The sequence below is a fragment of the Lethenteron reissneri genome, chromosome 43 (assembly GCF_015708825.2).
Source record: "Lethenteron reissneri isolate LAM-NWPU_2019-01 chromosome 43, ASM1570882v1, whole genome shotgun sequence".
In the NCBI taxonomy this organism is placed as follows: Eukaryota; Metazoa; Chordata; class Hyperoartia; order Petromyzontiformes; family Petromyzontidae; genus Lethenteron; species Lethenteron reissneri.
Genome location: NC_083821.1, coordinates 5674206 through 5696548, shown reverse-complemented (window position 1 = coordinate 5696548; position 22343 = coordinate 5674206). Strand labels below are relative to the sequence as shown.

General features: G+C 49.9%; 1 protein-coding gene across 6 annotated transcripts in view; it reads left to right on the top strand.

The window, feature by feature from the left end:
- The window catches only part of LOC133353195 (oxidation resistance protein 1-like), a 66565-nt gene that overhangs the window by 29113 nt on the left and 15109 nt on the right, over positions 1-22343 (top strand). For 3 of the 6 annotated variants that reach the window (XM_061569244.1, XM_061569243.1, XM_061569245.1), the window contains 5 exons: positions 13615-13760; positions 15390-15497; positions 17562-17816; positions 19083-19267; positions 19670-21594. In XM_061569244.1, coding sequence (XP_061425228.1) covers positions 13615-13760; positions 15390-15497; positions 17562-17816; positions 19083-19267; positions 19670-21594 — 2619 coding nt within the window. Of the gene's footprint in view, positions 1-8332; positions 8591-10993; positions 11284-13614; positions 13761-15389; positions 15498-17561; positions 17817-19082; positions 19268-19669; positions 21595-22343 lie in introns of those variants that run through there. The other 3 variants (XM_061569247.1, XM_061569248.1, XM_061569246.1) reach the window with 3 other exon arrangements.

Here is a 22343-nt window from a genome sequence, read left to right as displayed (position 1 = left end):
CTCTCCTCGTCAACTGCGGGCACAAGTGCTGTTTAGCGAGCACCTCGGGCTGGCATGGCGCTTATCCTGTGGTCAGCACCACACCCTTGCTGGTCTCCTCCCCCACTGCTTGTTGACAACACTGCTTGTTACTCTTAGGTTTTTTTCGGTAAAGTCACGTAGGTAAAATAATAATAATAATAAAATAATAATAAATGAAAATAACTCAATTAAATCACGACGTTTCGGAGGCAACACAAGTCTCCGTCTTCAGGTGGGACCGTCACAGCTAAATTTACTGTATCAGGTCCCACTTGAAGACTTGTGTTGCATCTGAAACGTCGTGATTTAATTTAGTTATTTTCATTTATTATTATTTTATTATAATTTTTTTACCTACGTGACTTTACCGAAAACATCCTAAGAGTATGAATCCTTGCAGTCACGAAAGCTTCAAATCTACAACACTGCTTGTTGACAACACTGCGTGTGCATGCACAAAGACAAAGCCCCCGCCCCCGCCGAGATAACTTTGACAAGACTGTTGGGGAAAGTGGTTGGTAGCGATCGCCTCCGCAGACCGGTACGGCCTGCGTACGGGGAAGGGCAGCCATGGGGGTGGGTTTGCTCCACTCCGCAGGGACGTAGCGGGGCTCGCTCTCATACCCCATCGGTGGAGGTTGGCGAGGCATGAACTTGTTTGAGGGTGCACCAACCACAACAGGTGCATTCCCTCGATTTGCGTAAGTGATACGTTCTTCAGAAAACGCGTGCGAAATGAAATGTCGTCATTCGGAACGGCTTTCCCCGTTGATTTAATAAAAAAAAAATTGGGGCGTGTTTCAGACAGTCATTACAACCCTCCTGCTAATCTTTCCACAATGCGAAAATAATAGAGAACGTGATTTTTAAATCTTGACTTAAAGCTTTCGTGACTGCAGGAATTCATATTCTTTTGGTCTTTCGGTAAAGTCACGTCGATAGAAATAATAAGTATAACCCGTAAAAACAAAGTTTTTCACTCTAAATCCTTTATATGCGTGGCGGCTAGAGTCCTCTCGTCCTCTGGCTTGAGATGGCTGCCACCTATGGGTCAGATGATTGTCTGCAGTATTAAACAATTGGTAATTAAATATTTAATTTGTTTTCCCTAAACAGTGTAAAATTTTGGAAAAAAATTTTCACGCACATTAATTGTCTCGCACAACGAGTCTGTGTGCAAAATGTCAGCTCGATTGGATCACGGGAAGTGGGTTAAAAAACGACCGAAAGGTTTGCACGGTCGTAAGCAAGCAAGCAAGCACGCAAGCAAGCAAGCGAACTTAATATAAAGGATTTAAAAATATCACAACGCAAGCAATCATCATCGCCTGATGACGATTGCTTGCGTTGCGATTGAAACGTCGTGATATTTTTATTTCTTTACCGAAAGACCCAATGAACGTGAATTTTCGAGTGATGTTATAATACCATTTTAAAACGAATAATGAACCTTTCCAGGGGAACTCGCCAAGAGACGTGCTGCATGTGGGAATGACTGGCAAGGCGATGTGGAGGCATTGCTGTTGCACTGCAGGGTCACCGTGACGCTGTCGCGGATGGATGACGCAGCCTCCTTTCCGGGTGCTTCTCGTTCGATGATCTCATGGCGCGTGCCGTCGTGAAATTTCTCCAACGCGGAAATTCGAATGCGTTCATCGGAAAGTGCCCGTCATTTGTCAACCGCGTTAACGTGACATTTCGTAAAAGCGAAGATTTCGTATATCGAGGGATACCTGCATTCTGGAGTGAGTGAGCGCGCACGACACACCGTGTGTGTGTGTGTGGCAGAAATATCCGCCAAATCGCCCAGTTAACACTTTGGGTCTGGCCCATCACCTCCAATCGGCGAGCCTTCGACACTTTCACGTGGCCCCGTAGTGCACCTAGCCTGGCACAGGCGCTGTGGCGGTGTCACCGACACTCGGTGGCAAAAGGCGGCTGTAGTTGTTCGCAGAATTTGCACAAGCATGTACATACGTGTGTGTGTGCGCCTTTGTGGATGGTGAATAAAGAAAGAGCTTTTGAATTAACTGGGTCATCGGAGCTGCAAGGTGGCGAGGAGACTGCAAAGTTGAGTGTTTTCCGATGCAGGGGTTTTCTCCTAATACTTCAGATTCTCCCTCTCACGTCATTAATAATTACAATCTTTGAATGGACTTAGCCAAACATGCCAATGCAGCACTCTCCTGACAAAAGAGTCTTCGTTTCAAGTTTCATAAATTAGGTATAGCCCTGTGAGCCATGCGGCTCTTGAGTAGGGTGCAACCGCAACAAACAAAATATGAACGGAGAACATCTTAAAGCGACGACGCGTAACAGAAACATCCTGGATAAACCAGCAAATCTTCCAAAAAAAAATCCCGTACTCAGTGAGGCTCTTCGGAGTAAATACGTGGAATAATGAATCCGGACTAACAATAGCATGGCACACGCGGCGAGCATCACGCCTAGCCGCCTTTGTCTGACATTTCATAAACATACGCTGTGTGTGTTCTAAATGTCAACAATTTTTGTACGCATGCCATCATTCGTGTGCTATGGCTCTTGACACCCTTGCAAAATGAGGTGTTCTAAATAAGACGCCGTGGTGGCGAGATGTTAACTACCTCGCCTGGTATACAGGAGGTCGTGACTTTGATCCCGACCCTGATGCCTGCTGTATATTACAGGTAGGAACAACAGGTTCCACACTGCCCACCAGGGATTATTTGTCTGTCTGTCGTGCATAGCCACGCCCTCGATTTGTATTTCATAGAGCACCACGTGACCCGCAGCCCCACGCAGCTTGCGCCGCGTGACACGGATCGCACGAATTCGCTGTCCAACCAAGTTCCTACCTGCCCACTATGAAGGAACGTGTGTGGAGTTTGCATGTTCTCCCCGTGGTCGCGTGGATGTTTTTACGGGTCCTCTGCTTCTTCCCTCCACATTTAGAATCGTGCATTTAGAGTATTTGGCTGATGTCAATTTCCGCGAGCCACTTTGTTGAGCTATCATTTGTGGCCAGGTAAAATAAAAAAAATGTGTTCAGTTTAGTTTTATGGGGCTATCGACGGGAAACACTCTAATGAATGAAAATAGTGTACCATACCAGATACTCCGATACAGGAGGCCCACACAGTGTCAATCGGTATCGTGATGTTCAGACACCAATTGTCACTGCGTGTGGGTGCCATTGAGTTTAACCATACTTGCACTCGTGAGCGTGCCGACCGATTTCGCCATCACTCCGACTTGGCAGTCCGTACAGGAAGACACATCTGACAAAAACAAATAGGACTCCTCTTGTAAATATGTGCAGAGTGTGTGTGTGTGTGCCTCTGTGGATAGTACGACAGCAGATTGATGGAAGCTTTTGTTAATGAGAAAAAAAATACTTCACAAAGTTATCCCCAAGTGAATCATTAACACCCCATTAAGATTACGCCTTCAATACATTTCAATGCAATGGCAATTGCAGTGAGCACATTTGAGTTTTTGTTTGTCGTTTTTTGGTGTCACACTAACAAAGCTTCAAACGCATATGGGATCCCTGTAGTAGTTTAACCTTTTTAAAGGCGGCGGCGGGGGCGGCGGGGGAGGGGGCATGACAGTCAATGTTAAACAATCTTTAAAATACGTAACGTGAAACGCCAATGAACAGAATGAGTAACGATGCGATCGGCTTATGTCCGTCGTGAATTTCTACTCTGGCTCTCTCACGCCCTGCGTTGCATGAGGGATGCCCGTTGTTTGTATTAATCTATGAACGTACCACAGTTTTGTGACATTTTATTTGGAACGATTTAGCAGAGTGGAAAAATCTCGCCCCCCCCCCCTCCGTTCCCCTCTGCGTCTAAGACACCAGCGTTTAGTACAAATCTGCAACAGTTTGTTTATTTGTTACATATTCATGGGCAAAGCAGAATAATTTAAAACGCGTGACTTGAGGCAAAAGAGGTAAATAATCACCGTAACGCGATTCCAGGAAATTGACCGGCTACACTTTCCCCTCGCCCTGTGTCGGTCAGCATTTAAACATTAGCGAATATTTCTTTACATATTATACCAAGGGGCAGCTTGTCAAACTTTAAAATGTCAAACGGCTCGGTAAAGTGTCAACTTTGCTCTTGTACAACTTGGGCTGGGATGGTGCGGAATCCCATGAGCAGTGAATGCACATTTCATACTCTTAGGTTTTTTCGGTAAAGTCACGTAGGTGAAAAATTTTAAATTAATAAAATAATAGAAATAAAATAAAATAATAAATCACGCCTCACTTGATACAGTAAATCTGGCTGTGACGGTCCCACCTGATGACGGATACTTGTGTTGCCTCCGAAACGTCGTGATTTATTATTTCATTTTATTTCTATTATTACTTTTATTAATTCAAATTTTTTTTTTACCTACGTGACTTTACCGAAAAAACCTAAGAGCAGTGAATGCACACTCAATAAACTGGCTGATCATACCAGATGCAAATATGACAGACCTTGGTCAATCCACTGCTGATTTAAGGCCACGACCTCACCGTGTGAGTTGTATGTGCCGTATGACCATACTTCACCACGCTGGTTAGTGGGGGGGGGGGGGGTGATGTAGTGGGAGGGCCCAGAACTGGTTAAAGATGTCACTTGCAATTGATGTTAGCCATGGCTGGAAATCGAACCCAGGTGATCGGGTTAATTTACGTACAAAACAAAAGACAAAGATGTCCCGGCATAGCCTTAACAGACTGTTGGGGCAAGTGCTGTTAGCGAGCACCTATGAAGGCTGGAATGGCACACGAGGTGGTGGGTGGCTAGCAACACCCCGGCCGACTTTGCCTCCCTCATGGCGAGGTTTTTACACATCGCACCAGGTACTCATTTGAGGCTGAGTCGACCTAGGGGAGGCCCATGACGGGTTCAGATAATTGTCACTGGTGTTGACTGTGGGCGGAAATCGAACTCGGGTCACCGGTTTAAGACGTAGGCTTTTACAACCAGTATCCAAAGTACAGGTGTTTTGTGTTAGATCGCATAAGGGGCCGCATTAAATACGCACCACAATGACAACAGTTTATAGCGATTTGAAGCATGTTTTATTTTTTTTTTGGGGGGGGGGGGCAGAGCTTTGTGACGTCCTATTTGAGGGGGGGTCTGACTTTATGTGACGCTGTGTGACGAGCGGGGCGGGGGGGGGGATCAAAAATCGTCCAAAATCGCGTGACGTCATTTATGGACGGCCCATAAATAGTACTGACACATTTATATTTACGTGATTTAACCCAACAACACATTCCTGCGGAGGGAGCTGGTAGGAACGTTGGGTTGCTCGGTCAATGGCCAGGGTCAACGGCGGCGTGGTGTATTCCACAAATATTCCTGACTGTGAGGGCGGGCACAAGCTGGTTAACCTACTCACGCTGGCTTGTGCCCGCCCTCACAATCGACCATATTTTGCGGAATACACCACGCCGCCGTTGACCCTGGCCATTGACCGAGCAACCCAACGTTCCTACCAGCTCCCTCCGCAGGAATGTGTTTTCTTAACCGAACTTGGCCCGCTCCTCCACCGACTGTTCTCCCACTGACCAGCGTGGTGAAGTACTACGCATGGCCAAACAAACCCTCCCTGAGTGCCATGGCATGGGGAGAGGACCTTCAGCTAACAATGATTTGACAAACACCGTGCGTTATTACTTTTGACATCTTATGCATTTTCCTTCCCACTATATTACCGTGTTCATTTATAAAAAAGCTGTTAATTACTAACCTTCATGTAGTGATTATTTTACTATTTAACCCGATCTAAAAAAAGGCAATTATTTGCACGCACAGATGTGCTTGTGAACGAGTGGCCGGCCATCTCTGACTCGTGTTGTTGTTGTTGCTACTGTGGATGTTCAGTGGTGTTAGAGTACAAAGCCGTCCCCTGAGCTTGCTTAAGTGAAACAGCAGACACAAGCGACTCAACACGCATATCAACCATTGTACGTGTCCAGTGATTAAATACGCACACACACACACGTCCCGTGTGACACAGCGCAGAGCGTTTGCCGAGGTTTGTGCGTTTCGAATTCCAGAAGGCCCTTCCTCCAGATATTGCGGTGTGGCACTGCATTCACCACGAAATTGATGCCACAACACAACCATCGCCGTGCAAGGGGGGCAAATTGTCACGTTGTGGCGGTTCTAATTCATGGAATGTCAAGAAAAGTTAAGCGGCGAACATCGCACACACTCGGACACACAATAATTGTCCGGACAGAAAGCTCATTCGCACAATGAGTTCCGAACACAAGAGACCCGTTCGCCAAACGCGTGGAAACCGATGGGACTCGTGCGTAGAGAAGAAACACACGGGGAGAGAGCGAAACACTCACTCGTGCCAACACTAGCGCCCACATGTAACAAACATAGGAAGAGACTTTTTTTTTGCAGACTCATCCAAACACAGTGACTCATTTGCGCACGCGTGATTTGGCGCTCACAAACAGTCCACGCGAAACGTTGAATCGCACACGTTCGGGGACTTGCACACTACGACTCGTACAAACACGGTGGGGGTGGATGGTTACTCGCTCGTGAAAAAAAAAACACAAGGCACACAAGAAACATCGGCTCAAACGCCGCGGTGGATTTGATAGGCAACGACATAGCCACGTGGAGTGAACGAACCCCGCCTCCTGGAGGCGATCACTCCTTCTCGGATTTAGCGTCATCTTCCAAAAGAATGCACTGGCTGCTGCTGACTACAGCGAGGCTTGTTGGGGTGGTGGCTCAAAGCGACCGGTTTGCAGAGCGTGGTCGTGACTCTGTCAGCCTGGGCTGTGGGTGGGTAGGTGGTTGTGTGGGTAGGTGGTTGGGTGGGTAGGTGGTTGTGTGGGTAGGTGGTTGGGTGGGTAGGTGGTTGTGTGGGTAGGTGGTGGGGTAGGTGGTTGTGGGTGGGTGGTAGGTGGTTGGGTGGGTAGGTGGTTGGGTGGGTAGGTGGTTGGGTGGGTAGGTGGTTGGGTGGGTAGGTGGGTAGGTGGTTGGGTGGGTAGGTGGTTGGGTGGGTAGGTGGTTGGGTGGGTAGGTGGTTGGGTGGGTAGGTGGTTGGGTGGGTAGGTGGTTGGGTGGGTAGGTGGTTGGGTGGGTAGGTGGTTGGGTGGGTAGGTGGTTGGGTGGGTAGGTGGTTGGGTGGGTAGGTGGTTGGGTGGCTGGGTAGGATGTCTGGCTGGATGGGTGTCTGTATCGCTGATTATCTGGTCGTAGATGTGTGCGTATGGGTTTAGTGGTTGGGTAGAGACGTATGTGTCGTTTGTCTATCTGTGTTTAGGGGTCTGTCTGTCTGTTGGGCAGACTACATATCTGCGTCTCTCTCTTCACTATAGCTGGGTAGTATATGCTTGTCTGTTTACTTAAGTGCCTGACTTATTCTGTCTGCCTGGTTAGGTGTGCGTCTCGGTTGATCTGTTATGGTGTCTGTCTCGGTGTCTCTATCTGTCTAGATGTCTGACAAAGTGTCCCTCTGTGCAGGCGTTTGCCCGTCCAAGGAATCTCTGTCTTTAAAGGTGTCTGCCTATCTGTGTAGATATCTGTCTGTTTAGTTGTATCCTTCCATCTACGTGTCTGTGGACGTGTCCGTGAAGGTGTCTGTCCTGCGTGGCTGTCGAGTTGCGTGTCCATGCGTCTGTCTGCCCAGGCGTCTGTCCAGGTGTTTACCTGCCTGGGCATCAATCGCTTTGTCTTTGCCGGCGTCTGCTCAGTCCCACCCACCGGAGCCGCATTGGGGTGTGGGAGAGGTGGGGGGGGGGGGTTAGGGGAGGTCCTAGAGAGCGGTGGCGCAGCGGTTAGCGCACTGCGCCACGAACCCCGGGCGAACGCGTCCCGGGTTTCGATTGCCGCTCACGGTACGCAACACCCAGCGACGATTACCCGAACCGGTCCTGTGCCTCGCCTAGGTCGACTCGGCCTCAAAACGAGTGCCCCAGTGTGAGCATCGTCGGGCGCGGTGCTGTCCCACCCCCAGCGTTGTGCCGGCGGCCTTAGTGCTGCCGAACTCGCTTAGCCAGCAACTTGCCCCACCACTACTGAGGCTACACCGGGGGGGGAGAGGATCTTTGTCTCGCTGAAGCAGCAGCAACAGCAGCAACAACAACAGCAGCAACAGCAGCAGCAACAGCAGCAACAACAGCAGCAACAACAACAGCAGCAACAGCAGCAGCATCAACAACAGCAACAGCAGCAGCAACAGCATCAGCAACAACAGCAACAGCAGCAACAACAACAACAGCAACAACAACAGCAACAGCAACAACAACAGCAACAACAACAGCAACAGCCCCCACCCCCCCCCCCATTGTTGATCCACGTCGAGACATCGACCATGAAGAACGCGGCGGAGTGGAGCGTCCGCTTACACCGCGGGGTGCCCGAGGGGGGTTGCGGCCCCTGTGGATCGGGACCCATCACAGCCAACACCACCACCACCACTGTCACCACAGCGGAGGGAGGCGATGGATCTCCGCAGTTCCACTGCTGCCGCTGTGGCGAGGAGAGCCCTGCGCCCGTGTGGACGAGACGGAGAAGTGTCGGGATGAGCGCCCCAGTCGCTCTCATCGGTTCGCTCGCGCGGCGCGGAACTCACCCCCCCACCGGCACCCCCCCACCGGCACCACCACCGGCTCTGTTTGCTTGCTGCTGCTGATGCTGTTGATGATGGTGATGGTGATTACGATGTTATTCAGTGAGATTCATCTCGCTGCTGTTGTTGTTTGTTTGCTGTTGTTGCTTTTATTGAGATCCATCTCGCTGTTGTTGTTTGCTGCTGTTGTTGTTTGCTGCTGCTGCTGCTGCTGTTGTTCGCTGCTGTTGTTGTGGCTTTCATTGAGATTCATCTTGCTGCTGCTGCTGCTGTTGATGATGATTACGATGTTCTACAGTGAGATCCATCTTGCTGCTGTTGTTGTGGATTTCATTGAGATTCATCTTGCTGCTGCTGCTGCTGTTGATGATGATTACGATGTTCTACAGTGAGATCCATCTTGCTGCTGTTGTTGTGGCTTTCATTGAGATTCATCTTGCTGCTGCTGCTGCTGTTGATGATGATTACGATGTTCTACAGTGAGATCCATCTTGCTGCTGTTGTTGTGGCTTTCATTGAGATTCATCTTGCTGCTGCTGCTGTTGTTGGTGGTGATTACGATGTTCTACAGTGAGATCTATCTTGCTGCTGTTGTTTGCTGCTGCTGCTGTTGTTGTTGCTTTCATTGAGATGAATCTCGCTGCTGCTGTTGTTTGCTATTTGCTGTTGTTGTGGCTTTCATTGAGATCCATATCGCTGCTGTTTGCTGCTGCTGCTGTTGTTGTGCTCCCAGCGAGATCCATCTCGCTGCAGCTGCTGCTGCTGTAATTGTGGTTGCAATTAGCGCGTGGCTGTTATTGTTGTCGCTGTGTGTGTCGTGTACCCGTTGTGTGTTTGTGCCGCACGTTTAAACCTCTTTCGCGCTCCTACGTAAGCCAGACGTGCTAATCGACAGGAAGGACAACAAACTAAACCACAACAACAACAATGGTTGTAGTCGTGGTTGCTGTGGTCGCTATTGTAGGACCGCAATTGTGATTGTAATTGCTGTACAATGCTGGTTGCAGTTGCTGCTGCTGCTGCTCTGGTAATCGCTGTCATTCCCTTGCGGTTGTAATTGTCGCGGCTGTTGTTGCAACAACAATTAATTGTTGTTGCAACACTTAACAACTGGAACAAATGTCGTCGCGTTTGCTGGAGGGCTTCATAGGTGCTCGCCAACAGCACTTGCCCCAGCAGTCTGTTAAGGCTACACGGGGGATCTTTGTCTTTAGGGACTTGCAGGTAATTTTGTTTGTTTTGTTTAACTAGATTGACACCCGGAGCGGTGTTTTTGAATTCGTCTCGTTTATTTTTGACAACTTGTTGGCGAACTTTTAACATTTGTGAGTGCGAGTTTTGTTAACACGCTGTGTCTGTGTGTGTGTCTGCACGTTGTTGCTATAACGCGCAGTTCTATATAATACAAAAGTATTGCATCCTGTAGTCGACTCTAGTTTAAAACCTAAAACAAAGCTTACGAATATATTTTGTTGGTCGTAGCATCGACATAGACGCACTGTAAACAACAACAACAATAATGATTTAATACTGTTTTGCCTACGGGAGTCCTGTTTGCGCTTTTAAGTTAGCACAATACTTAAGTTTCCGTTCCAGCACAATCAATCTACTCGTGTGCTGTATTGCTATTAAACACCCTTGTATAGTGTGTGTATGAACACATTAACACCGTACTTACATTGCGTAGTAAGTAATGAACCCGTGTTTTGTCTACTTTGCTGTGCGAAAGTCAACTTTAAAAGTAGCGAAGCACTTTGACCCGGCATTGTCTTGTCAGTGACAATCTGTGCCCCCCCCCCCACATCCTTGATGAGTGCAACAATGATACCAAGATGCAACACGATTTTTGTTTCTGGGTAGTAAGTGTTAGTTTTCTAATTGCTGATGCCTAAAAAGTATAGAAACTTTGCTTTTGTGACCAGGATTTTACGTGAAGGAATGACACATGCACACGTTTTCTCATTGAAAATGGGTGAATTTCTAAATATTACTGTCCGGGTCACAAAAGCAAAGTTGGTGGGCAACAATATCCATTTTCTGTACTTTTGAGGCATACGCAATTAGTAAATAACACTACCCAGAAAAAACAGTTTTTTTGTTACACAGTGTAAAAATCGTGGATGTTATTTACACGTTACGATGCGCTTTGAATGGTCATAGTATATATATACCTTCTTTGCCAGGTAACTGCTTCCTAAGCGATTCACAACCGCGGCAACGCAAATGAATCGTGCTTTAATTCCGTCCTTGAATTTCGTACAACGAACGAAGTTCATAGTTTTGCGTTGTTAGCGGTGAACCGATGAACCCTGACGATAGCAGTGGGAGGAGGGGGAGGGCCCGTGCGGAGTGAATCTTGCAAAATTTGGTGTCTTTTATCAGCCGAGGCTGTGTGCCCCCATGATTGCTGTCAGCGGCAGAGATGGACTTTGGTCTCACTTGACAGCGGTGCGATGCTTCGGTTGAGAGTCTTGTTTTTTCTCGGCTGTGAAGCGCGTGTGTGTGTGTGTGGGACGTGTTTTTCTTTTTTTATTGTGTCTGCTGACTTTGTGTAACAACTCAACTTTTGTGGAGTCTCGCTTGTCGTTTAGAAAGTGTCGTCTTCAAGAAATACAACAACCGATTTGTGGTTTCGCCACGGTGGCTAGGAGATGTTAACTACCTCGCCCGGTATGCAGGAGATTGCGGTTTCGATCCTGACCCTGACGCTTGTTGTGTATTTGGAGTTTGCGTGTCTCTCTCTCTCATCATCATCACGGTGGCTAGGAGATGTTAACTACCTCGCCTGGTATACCGGAGGTTGTGAGTTCGATCCCGGCCCTAAATCCACAGTGGCTAAGAGATGTTAACTACCTCGCCTGGTATGCTGGAGATCGTGGGTTCGAACCCGACCTTGACGCCTGTTGTGTATTTGGATTTTGCGTGTCTCTCTCTCTCATCATCATCACGCTGGCTAGGAGATGTTAACTACCTCGCCTGGTATGCAGGAGATCACGGGTTCGATCCTGACCTTGACGCCTGTTGTGTATTTGGATTTTGCGTGTCTCTCTCTCTCATCATCATCACGCTGGCTAGGAGATGTTAACTACCTCGCCTGGTATGCAGGAGATCGTGGGTTCGATCCCGACCTTGACACCTGTTGTGCATTTGGAGTTTGCGTGTCTCTCTCCCCGTGGTCGCGTGGATTTTTCACCTGTTCCTCCGGTTTCCCCCTCCACATTTAGAATCAACGTGCGTTTATAAGAGTATTTGGCTGCGATACATTTTAACGTGATAAGCAACTTTGTTGGGCTATCATTTGTGGCGAGGTCGCGTCTGAAAAAGGGCTATGTAGCTTAGTGTGCCTTACCTGGTTAAATAAAAAAAATAGTTTATCAGTTTAGTTTTAACCCAAGGCTATTCAGGGACCATAATTGAATGTGCTGTCTGACCCGTAGACCTGCAGAAACCTGTATAACTACTCCTTCCGAATGCTGAAGTATTGATGGATCTGCACGAGTAACAAGGCTTGTTATTCTCCAGCCTTGGTGTGCACACCTGTGTACGTGTTCGTAGATGCTCTCTAACAGCACTTGCCCTAAAAAATGTTTAGGGCGATACAGAGGATCTTTGTCTTTGTGTTGTAATCACTATTCTGTAAAAAAAATTTCGTCAGCGACCTATTCTCAATCCAATGCCGAATGAATTCCTCCCCCCCCCCCAAACCTTTTGGTCATGGGGGTTGTTTGACCATACTTCACCGAGCTGGTCAATGCGGGTTGTTGAAGGGCGTCCAGCACTGGTTTTAGATATTGCTCGCCACTGATGTGAGATTAGAACTTGGGTCACTGGGTTTATAGTACAGTGTGCTAACCCCCCTTGTACACATTGTGTTATTTAATAATTATGATTACTGCTAACATAGCAGCTTTCATCAAATAACAAGGCACTTGACATAAATGACAATGGGGGCGGTGTGGTAAGAATTGCCTAAGTTAAAATAGGAAATGCTTTCTGAAAGGAATGTTTTTAGGCGGAACTTTTTGGTCCCAAACGAACCGGACTTCCTGACAGCCTTCGACGGAGAGTTTTGCAGTTTAGGTGCCACAGGAGACGAGATCCTATCGCCCATAGACTCGAGCTTTATTCTGGGAAATGCAGAGTACATCTAAAGCTGCCAACCTCAAGAGTTTTTGTTGTAATGTAATGTCTCCCTTGCGGGCTCAAAGGGCTCTTACTTGGCTATCAAGGGCATCTTTCATCAATGCGTCAAGCATATGCAGCAGAGGTCGCAAACGGGTTTTGATTCCTTACCCGTACCCGTCCGCACCAGGGTCGCAAACGGGTAACCGTGTGGGTTGATTCTAGGAACTTGAATTGTGAGAAGAGACAAGACGTTGGGAAATGAGTGACAAACAGTGACTCACGGTCTACCCGGCCGCACCAGGGTCGCAAACGGTTACCCGTACCCGTATGGGTAGCTGAGTATCGGGTAGGGTACGGGTATCGGGTATCCGGTTGCGACCTCTGATATGCAGTCTAAATACACTGCATCGATGCCTTGCGCAACGCTGTACCAGCCGTCTGACTGTTTTAACGTCACATTCTGAGGAAGGTCACTTGGCTCGCCAAAGATGAGAATTGTGTATTTGCAAGTGTTTATTACAAGACCTCGCGAAGTTAAGAACTTTCAGATGGTACTGCCGAATGAGTGAAACAAACCAACTTCAATTGTGGTCCAGGAGAGTGTTTGGGCAGTGAGACGGGGAGGGGGGGAGGGTGAGATTTCTCAGCCCAGGTGAAGAGTGCATTCCTGATGAGTTTTGGATTTACATTTTTTTCACATTCATATTAATGCCAAATCAAATATTGATAATCTAAAATGTCATATCTAGTCCTGATTTTTTTTTTGTTCAAATGTCGGGTTCACATCTCGAGCGTGTGTGTGTATTATATACATGTGGTGTGTGTGTGATGTGTTTGTAACGGTGATTCTATCGCTCTCTTTGTCTTCCCACACAGGAGCTGAGAACGGTGACGGTGTGCTTGTGCCCCCGGAGCAGGAGGTGCCAACCTCGCCGGTCGATGGCGGCATCGAGCTCAAGTCTCCGGAGAAGAAGGGCAGGAAGGTCTCCTTCCAGAAGCCCCTGGGAATGGTGGAATACACGGTGAGGGCTCCTTGGGCTGATGTCCACTTAGTGCTGTCTTGTGTTGACATTAAGGCAGAGGTCGCAACCGGGTACCCGATACCCGTACCCTACCCGATACCCGGCTACCCGTACCTGGCCGGGTACTGGTAGCCATTTGCGACCCTGGTGCGGCCGGGTACGGGTAGGCCGTGAGTCACTGGTGAGTAACCGTTTGTCACTCATTTCCCAACGTCTTGTCTCTTCTCACAATTCAAGTGCCTAGAATCAACCCACCTGCGCCGGCAACATGGCTTTATCCCAGAGGTCGCAATCAGGTACCCGATAGGTACGGGTACGGCCGGGTACGGGTCCCCGTTTGCGACCCTGGCGCGGCCGGGTACGGGTACGGCTAAGGAATCAAAACCCGTTTGCGACCTCTGGTCAACGTGTTTCTGTGCCCCAATGATTATTTGAGGGGGGTCGTACTCTGGAAGGTCCTTCCTGTTAAGTGTTGCAGTCGAGGCAGCCATTATGATGTGATTTTCCAAATGTGTAATGCTAGATTTTCAAAATCAGCAAATTTTCGCCAGCCAGCCAGCAAAACTTTTTTTTTAGCGTAGCATGACACCTGCCTCAAACGGTACATTGCTGCAACAAGTGGCGAAGTGCTTCCACTCGGCCATGATACAGCCCCATGATCTTTCTACGTGGGAAAAATGTGGATTAATAGGAAGACTGTCTTTTTTTTTTTCTTGGTTCTTTCGGTAAAGTCACGTAGAAGGAAAACAATAAAATAATAAAAATAAAACATAATAAAATAATTCTTACGACGTTTCGGCCACAACGCAAGCAGCCGTCTTCAGGTGGAGAACAGGTCTGTCGAGAAGGCAAAGTCTGAATGGCACGCCCCAGGCTTGGAGCGACTATTTATGCTGGAATGGAGGGGCGAAGAGCGTCTTGACAAAATAATTTGCATATCAAGAGGAATTTAGCATATTTATGGGAAATGCAGATATGCGATTAGTACTACTTGTGAAATGCGTAGGAGGTTTGGCGAGGGGTTTAAAGTCATTATGCCCATGCATTATGCTGGATTAGCAGTATCAAAGGGAGGGAGTAAGGTTATAATTAATAAAGGGAAGGAATGTTAATAATATGACGCCGCAGCAACTTATTGTTTTCCTTCTACGTGACTTTACCGAAAGAACCAAGAAGATGAATCCCTGCAGTCACGAAAGCTTTACATCGAAATTTAAGACTGTGTCTGTGGATGACAGTATAATTTGCAGGTGAACTTGAGGCTGTGGCCAATGGAAGTTATGGTTAATGGGGTGTTTCACTGTGTATGTGATACATACATGTGTTCATGACGATCAGGTTAGAGCGAAACAGTCCAAGTTGGGCCACCTGTGTTGGTCTGCCCTTACTGGGTAGTGTTGCCCAGACCGTAATCCCACGGCACCGGCCTGACTTGTTTTGTTAGATCGTGTGATGTCTTCATGAAGATCAGGTTAGAGTGAAACAGTCCAAGTTGGTCCACCTGTGTTGGTCCGCCCTTACTGGGTAGTGTTGCCCAGATCGTAATCACATGGCACCGGCCTGACTTGTTTTGTTAGAGCGCCGGGTTCTACATTATTTCAGCTCCGTTGACCGAATTGTCGCCTGCAGGTGGAAGAAAAAGATACGCTCAACAGCATTGCCTTGAGGTTTAACACGACTCCCAACGAGTTGCTGCACAACAACCGACTCTTCTCCCACACGATTGTCACCGGGCAGGTGAGGCACCGTGACCCCCACGGATTTCCCCTGCCTGCCGTCCACACGCGACTTTAGACTACGTGGCCAACCGATCAGCGCGGTTTTGCTACGTACGGTGCGAAAGAAGTTCGACGTACGGGGTGGGGGGGGGGGGCTCCTCTACTTAGGAGTTAGTTTCCAGAGCTCTGTTCCTAAGTCGATTTGTTCGTAAGTCCAACTTTACTCCCGTCGATTCACAAACACTTTGTACGGCGTGCTCACTGAACACGGGCAATGGCTTTAAAAGTTGTACAATCTCCTGTAGATGTAGATGCCACTGGTTGTTCACGTTCTGCAGATGTAGATGCCACTGGTTCTTCGCGTTCTGCAGATGTAGATGCCACTGGTTCTTCACGTTCTGCAGATGTAGCTGCCACTGGTTGTTCACGTTCTGCAGATGTAGATGCCACTGGTTGTTCACGTTCTGCAGATGTAGATGCCGCTGGTTCTTCATGTTCTGCAGATGTAGATGCCGCTGGTTGTTCACGTTCTACAGATGTAGATGCCACTGGTTCTTCACGCTCAGTAGCTGTAGATGCCGCTGGTTCTTCACGTTCTGTAGATGTAGATGCCACTGGTTGTTCACGTTCTCCAGATGTAGATGCCTCTGGTTCTTCACGTCCTGCAGATGTAGATGCCACTGGTTATTCACGTTCTGCAGATGTAGATGCCACTGGTTCTTCACCTTCTGCAGATGTAGATGCCACTGGTTCTTCACGTTCTGCAGATGTAGATACCACTGGTTCTTCATGTTCTGTAGATGCCACTGGTTCTTCATGTTCTGTAGATGCCACTGGTTGTTCATGTTCTCCAGATGTAGATGCCACTGGTTCTTCATGTTCTGCAGATTTAGATGCCACTGGTTCTTCACGTTCTGCAGATGTAGATGCCACTGGTTTTTCACGTTCTGCAGATGTAGATGCCACTGGTTCTTCATGTTCTGTAGATGTAGATGCCACTGGTTTTCACGCTCAGTAGCTGTAGATGCCACTGGTTCTTCATGTTCTGCAGATTTAGATGCCACTGGATCTTCACGTTCTGCAGATGTAGATGCCACTGGTTCTTCATGTTCTGCAGATGTAGATGCCAATGGTTCTTCACGCTCAGTAGATGTAGATGCCACTGGTTCTTCACGTTCTGCAGATGTAGATGCCACTGGCTCTTCACGCTCAGTAGCTGTAGATGCCACTGGTTCTTCACGTTCTGCAGATGTAGATGCCACTGGTTCTTCATGCTCAGTAGCTATAGATGCCACTGGTTCTTCATGTTCTCCAGATGTAGATGCCGCTGGTTCTTCACGTTCTGCAGATGTAGATGCCACTGGTTCTTCATGCTCAGTAGCTGTAGATGCCACTGGTTCTTCATGTTCTCCAGATGTAGATGCCACTGGTTCTTCACGTTCAGTAGCTGTAGATGCCACCGGTTCTTCATGTTCTGCAGATGTAGATGCCACTGGTTCTTCACGCTCGGTAGCTGTAGATGCCACTGGTTCTTCACGCTCAGTAGCTCTAGATGTTACTGGTTCTTCACGTTCTGCAGATGTAGATGCCACTGGTTCTTCATGCTCAGTAGCTGTAGATGCCACTGGTTCTTCATGTTCTGCAGATGTAGATGCTACTGGTTCTTCACGCTCAGTAGCTGTAGATGCCACTGGTTTTTCACATTCTGCAGATGTAGATGCCACTGGTTCTTCATGTTTTGCAGATGTAGATGCCACTGGTTCTTCATGTTCTACACATGTAGATGTCACTGGTTCTTCGCGCTCAGTAGATATAGATGCCGCTGGTTCTTCACGCTCAGTAGCTGTAGATGCCACCACTGCCATCTATTGTGCGACGGTTAAACTTACGACTCTCAGTCCGTACAGGCAACTGGACATACGGACAGGTTTGTTCGTACTTCTGAAAATTTGTAAGTCGAATGTTCGTAAGTAGAGGCGTTCCTATATCCACACAAATAACTACAGAGACACAGCCACCATCTCTGTTCCCTCCACCGTTGTGTCACCCTCGTGCGGTTATACCTCCCTGCCCTGCCCCGCAGTGCTTGTACGTGCCTGACCCCGACGGCGCGACAAGTGAGCGCGGCTCGCCGCCCATGAGCCCCTGCAGCCCGTCATCGCTGCACCCCCTTCAGCGGGGCCCGCCGGGGGCGGCCGGGGCCCGGGACCAGCCACTGGCGAGCAGCTCGCCCCGGTCGCACCGCGTGCTCCGTGACCAGGCCTCCCTCTCCGAGGAGGAGGAACCCATGACCAAGAAGTTCCTCAAGATCAGCTGCAAGTACATCACCAATGGCAAGGTGCGTGTAACGCACCATTCCCCGCTGCTCCCCCCGTTACTCCGGGAGCGACTTGCAGTGATCTGCATCGACCTAGTTGGTAACAATCGCAGGTGTATCCACCGTTCTTGCGGCAATGGAGGCGAGAGGATGGGCAAACGATGGAGGAGACGGGAACGGTTTCTCGAAATGAAAATGTTTCTATTCTGACCGAGAGGTTGATGATCAGCGTTCGGTTGCGATTTGGACGACGGTTGTTGTAGTTTACCACGTGACGGGGTGAGCTGCCAGTTGGCTGTCACCTTCCTCCCCATTCCTACAGTGATGAGCCGTAGACCGGCAACAATACGTCGATTGATTAGATATTTAAGTTCGGGGCAACGTAATTAAATGTGAGTGTAGCAGGTTATGTAACAGATGATATGCGCATGATACATTTAGCATGATGGAGCAAATAAAGCTGTGAAAACAAGAGGGAATAAACAAAAAGCAATAGTTTGTAGTTGGTAAAGAACAGACTGAGAGTGAGTGCTTGTCCTTGTACGTACATGTTTATCACGTGTCGATGTTAGTGGAGCGGTGGTGTAGTGGTTAGCACACTGCTCTATCAACCCAGTGGACGATTCCCGATCACAGCCAACATCGGTGATAAACATATCCGAACTGGTCCTGGGCCTCCCTTAGGTTGACTTGGTGTGCAAAAACATCGCCACTAAGGAGACAAAGGCGTGGTGCTGGCCCCCACCACCCCCTCGTATGCTGTGCTGGCCTTAACCAAAGCGCTTTCAAACAGTGCTTAAGATTGGGAATCTCATTTGCCAGTAAAAATATGATAATTGGTTTCTTACCCTTCTATCTGGCAACAAAACTGACACCTTTTTACAAGGAGTCATGTTTGCATAGACCGCAATACCTGCAGTCATAATACAAACAAAATACATAACTCTGATAATGTGCACTGTCCTTGAAGTTGAGTGCGCCTTTTGGCGTCATCTGGTCCAACCCATGTGAGACTAGGCTCTAAGGAAATCTGTCTCAGGTGTGGACCAATCAACTTCAAGGACAGTGCATATTATCAGAGTTATGTCTTTTGTTTGTATTATGACTGCAAGGTATTGCAGTCTATGCAAACATGACTCCTTGTAAAAAGGTGTCACTTTTGTTGCCAGATAGAAGGGTAAAAAAACAATTATCAGTGCTTAAGATTGTTAAGGCTATTACGGGCGGACCGTTGCCTTTGGCTGTTGTCAGTGCCTGCGCACCCATACGCTGATGTCCACTCCCCAGGGTGTGGTGGGAGGGGTGCTCCTTGTCACCCCCAACAGCCTCATGTTCGACCCGCACAAGTCCGACCCGCTGGTGCTCGAGCATGGCTGCCGTGCGTACGGCCTGCTGTGCCCCATGGAGGAGGTGATCTCGGCCGCCGTGTACCGCGACACGGCGCACATGAGCATCCGCGACACCCTCCCGGCGTGAGTCTGCCGTCTCCTCCCCTGCGCCTCCAACCCTCGCGCGTCCCGCAGTGCGATTGATCCCAAGTCTAATGGTCACGCTTCAGTCGCAACATTGTTTTTGGTTCTAATACATCCGTGAATTGTCTTGTTTTCAAGTAACTCGCGCTTTGGATTTTTTTTACCGAATTTCGTGTGTTTTTGTTTTACGTGGTTTCACAATTTAATTTTGCATTCGTTTCTCCCCTCCCTTTTTGTTTGTGTTATTCTTACTATCAATGGCCCATAACCCAACTTCATCCCCGACCCTCTCCCCTCCCTCCCCGCCCCGCCCCGGCACTTCCCGCTGGTCCTTCCAACGCAAACTCCTCCACCGCCGCGCACGCGCAACGGGGGGAGTGTGTTGCGTCTGCACGCCTCTAGAAACTTCTCCGAGTGTTTCTGTTCCCCGAGCAGGCCCGAGGACGTGGGGGCCTTCGCGCCGGAGCACGAGCTCAGCCCCTTCACGCGTCTGGAGCGCGAGCGAGCGCGCTCGGCCCTCGCCTCCGAGCCGTCGCCGGAACCCGTCCCCGGTCGACCCCCCGACGGCTCCGCCCGCCCGCCCGCCGGCCCGCCCGACGGCCGGGGGTGCCGCTCGTGCGGCGGCCTCGCGGCGGACGACGGCGATGGGGCGAGTGACGACGCGCCCGCCGGCGGCGCCGCCGCCGCCTCCGCCGCCGACGACGGGGACGACGCGGACGACGACGAGACGCCCTCGGACAGGGCATCGTGGAGCCTGGCCTCGGCCGCGACGCAGGCCAACGGCTCCTCGTCCGCGTGCGAGAATGGCGACGCCGACTCGGGCGCCGGGGAGAAGGAGGAGGCGCCTTGGGCGGAAGACGTTCCCACCGGGGAGGAGCACGGCGGCGCACGCGCGCTCTTAGAAAGCACGAAGATCCAGGGGGATGGCAGTCCTCCGCTGCACGAGCGTCGTGAAACCGACGGCCTAACTACTTCGTCGGTGGCGTCCGATCTCAGCTCCGTAGATGCAACAGCAAAGGGGAACGGTGGCGAGCCTGAAACAACTGGGCCGGATTTGACGATGCCAAACGGTGAGACGGCGGAAGGGGAGAGCGAGCGTCCAGAAGTCGCACTCGATCCGGTAACCGGGGACGGTGACGTTCGGGGCGCGACAATCACGGCGGAGGTGCCGGCGGCGCCGTCAGGAGAGGAGGACCCTGCGAAGGGTGAGGAGAGTTCGGGGATCTCGGTGGAGGAGCACCCCGGGAGGGACTCGAGTGATGCCCGCGCGGGGGACGTCGCCACGGCCTCCGCGAGCTGCGCGCACGAACACGGCGTTGCCGCAGCGCAGAATGAAAATGAGCTTTCGGCTGCGATGATGAATGCATCGACCGCTTCGGTGTTGACACCGGCCAACGGCGGCGATAAAACGGACGCGGAGACTTCGGCGGCCGAGGAGGCGGAGCCGTCGGCCGCGCGGACGGAGACGCGCAACGAGCAGAGCTCCGGCATCTCGATGGGCTCGTCCACGGTAGGCCGGAGCACCGTGTGGTACGTGGAAGAGGAGGAGCTGGAGGCGGTCATGGCCGACCGGACCGGCGATCGAGACGACAAGGAGGACGCGGCGGCCGCGGCGGACGTCTCCTCTGAGGGCCAGGATGAGCATCCCGGCCCGGACGTCGCCCGCGCTCCCCTCGTCCGGGAGGCCGAGCGCTCGGGCCGAAAGTGGAGGAGCCTGGCCGACCTCCCCCGTAGGGTGGTGATGAAAGGGCCTCCCAAGGAGGGCAGCGGAAGTGCCCAGAACGAGGCGGGTGGCGGCGGTTCCCAGAAAGGGGGCGGCAACGCTCGTCAGAAGCGGGGCAGCGGCGCCCGCCAGAAGCGGGCCGGCAGCGGCAGCAGCGCCTTTCAAAAAGGGTGCGGCGGTGTCCCCCAGAGGAAGGGTGGCAGCGCGAAACAGGAAGAGGGGAGCGGCGCGAAACACGAAGAGGGCGACGCCGCGAGACGGAAGGGCGGCGGTGGTGCGACGCGGGAAGAGACTGCGAGCTTGCCGCAGGAGGAGGCCGCCGTTGCGCAACACGAGGTGAGCGACGACGTCACGGAGGAAGGGGGCGGCGGCCTCGCGCAGGAAGAGGGCGTCGACGTGCAGCAGGAAGGGATGGGCAGGGACGCTTGCGAGGTGGATGGCGCGACTGGGACGAAGCTGGCGGGCTCGGCGAAGGGCAAGAAGAGGAAGGGAGATGGCGGCGAAGGAGTTTCTCGGCCGCGTTGGGAGAGGACGAAAATTTATTCGGAGGCACAGAAGGAACCGTTGCACCGTTTGTTGAAAACGATGGAAGAGCCAATCGAAGGTGAGCAGAAGCTGCCGTAGTATATTTTAATATTGTCGAAATGCTCGACGATTTTTAGTTATTCAATTGTTCTTTTCATATGTGCGTGCAATCATATTTTTTAAGCGTTCATGTCGGTGGTTCAAGCTGTGTTTTCATGACAATTGTATGAGAAAAATGGTGGCTTGTTTCGATTTAAAGCTTTCGTGACTGCAGGGATTCATATTCTGGGATCTTTCGGTAAAGTCACGTAGAAGGGAAATAATATAATAATAAAAATAAAACATCATAAAATTCTCACGACGTTTCGGCCACGACGTTTCGGCCACAACACAAGCAGCCGTCCTCAGGTGAAGAACAGAGCTGTCGGAAAGATAGCTATGTTGTGGCCGAAACGTGAGAATTTTATTATGATTTATTTTTATTATTTTATTATTTTCATTCTACGTGACTTTACCAAAAGATCCAAGAATATAGTGGCTTGTGTCAAGCACCAACGGAGGGGAGTCTTACAGAGACAGTTTTAACCATTATTATTACTAGTATTGAAATTGCCAAAATCCAATATAATTTACGATCCGATACCAAACACGGTTACAAGAACAATAATTTATAGCCGTTTGTCAATCCATTTCTGGATGTTGACCTCACCACGTCTTGCAGTAATGGGCGTTGTTTGACCATACTTCACCATGCTGGATCGTGGAGGTGTTAAACGTATATTTCTGCAAAAGATTCACCAATACTTTTGCATTATTTTGTACATGACA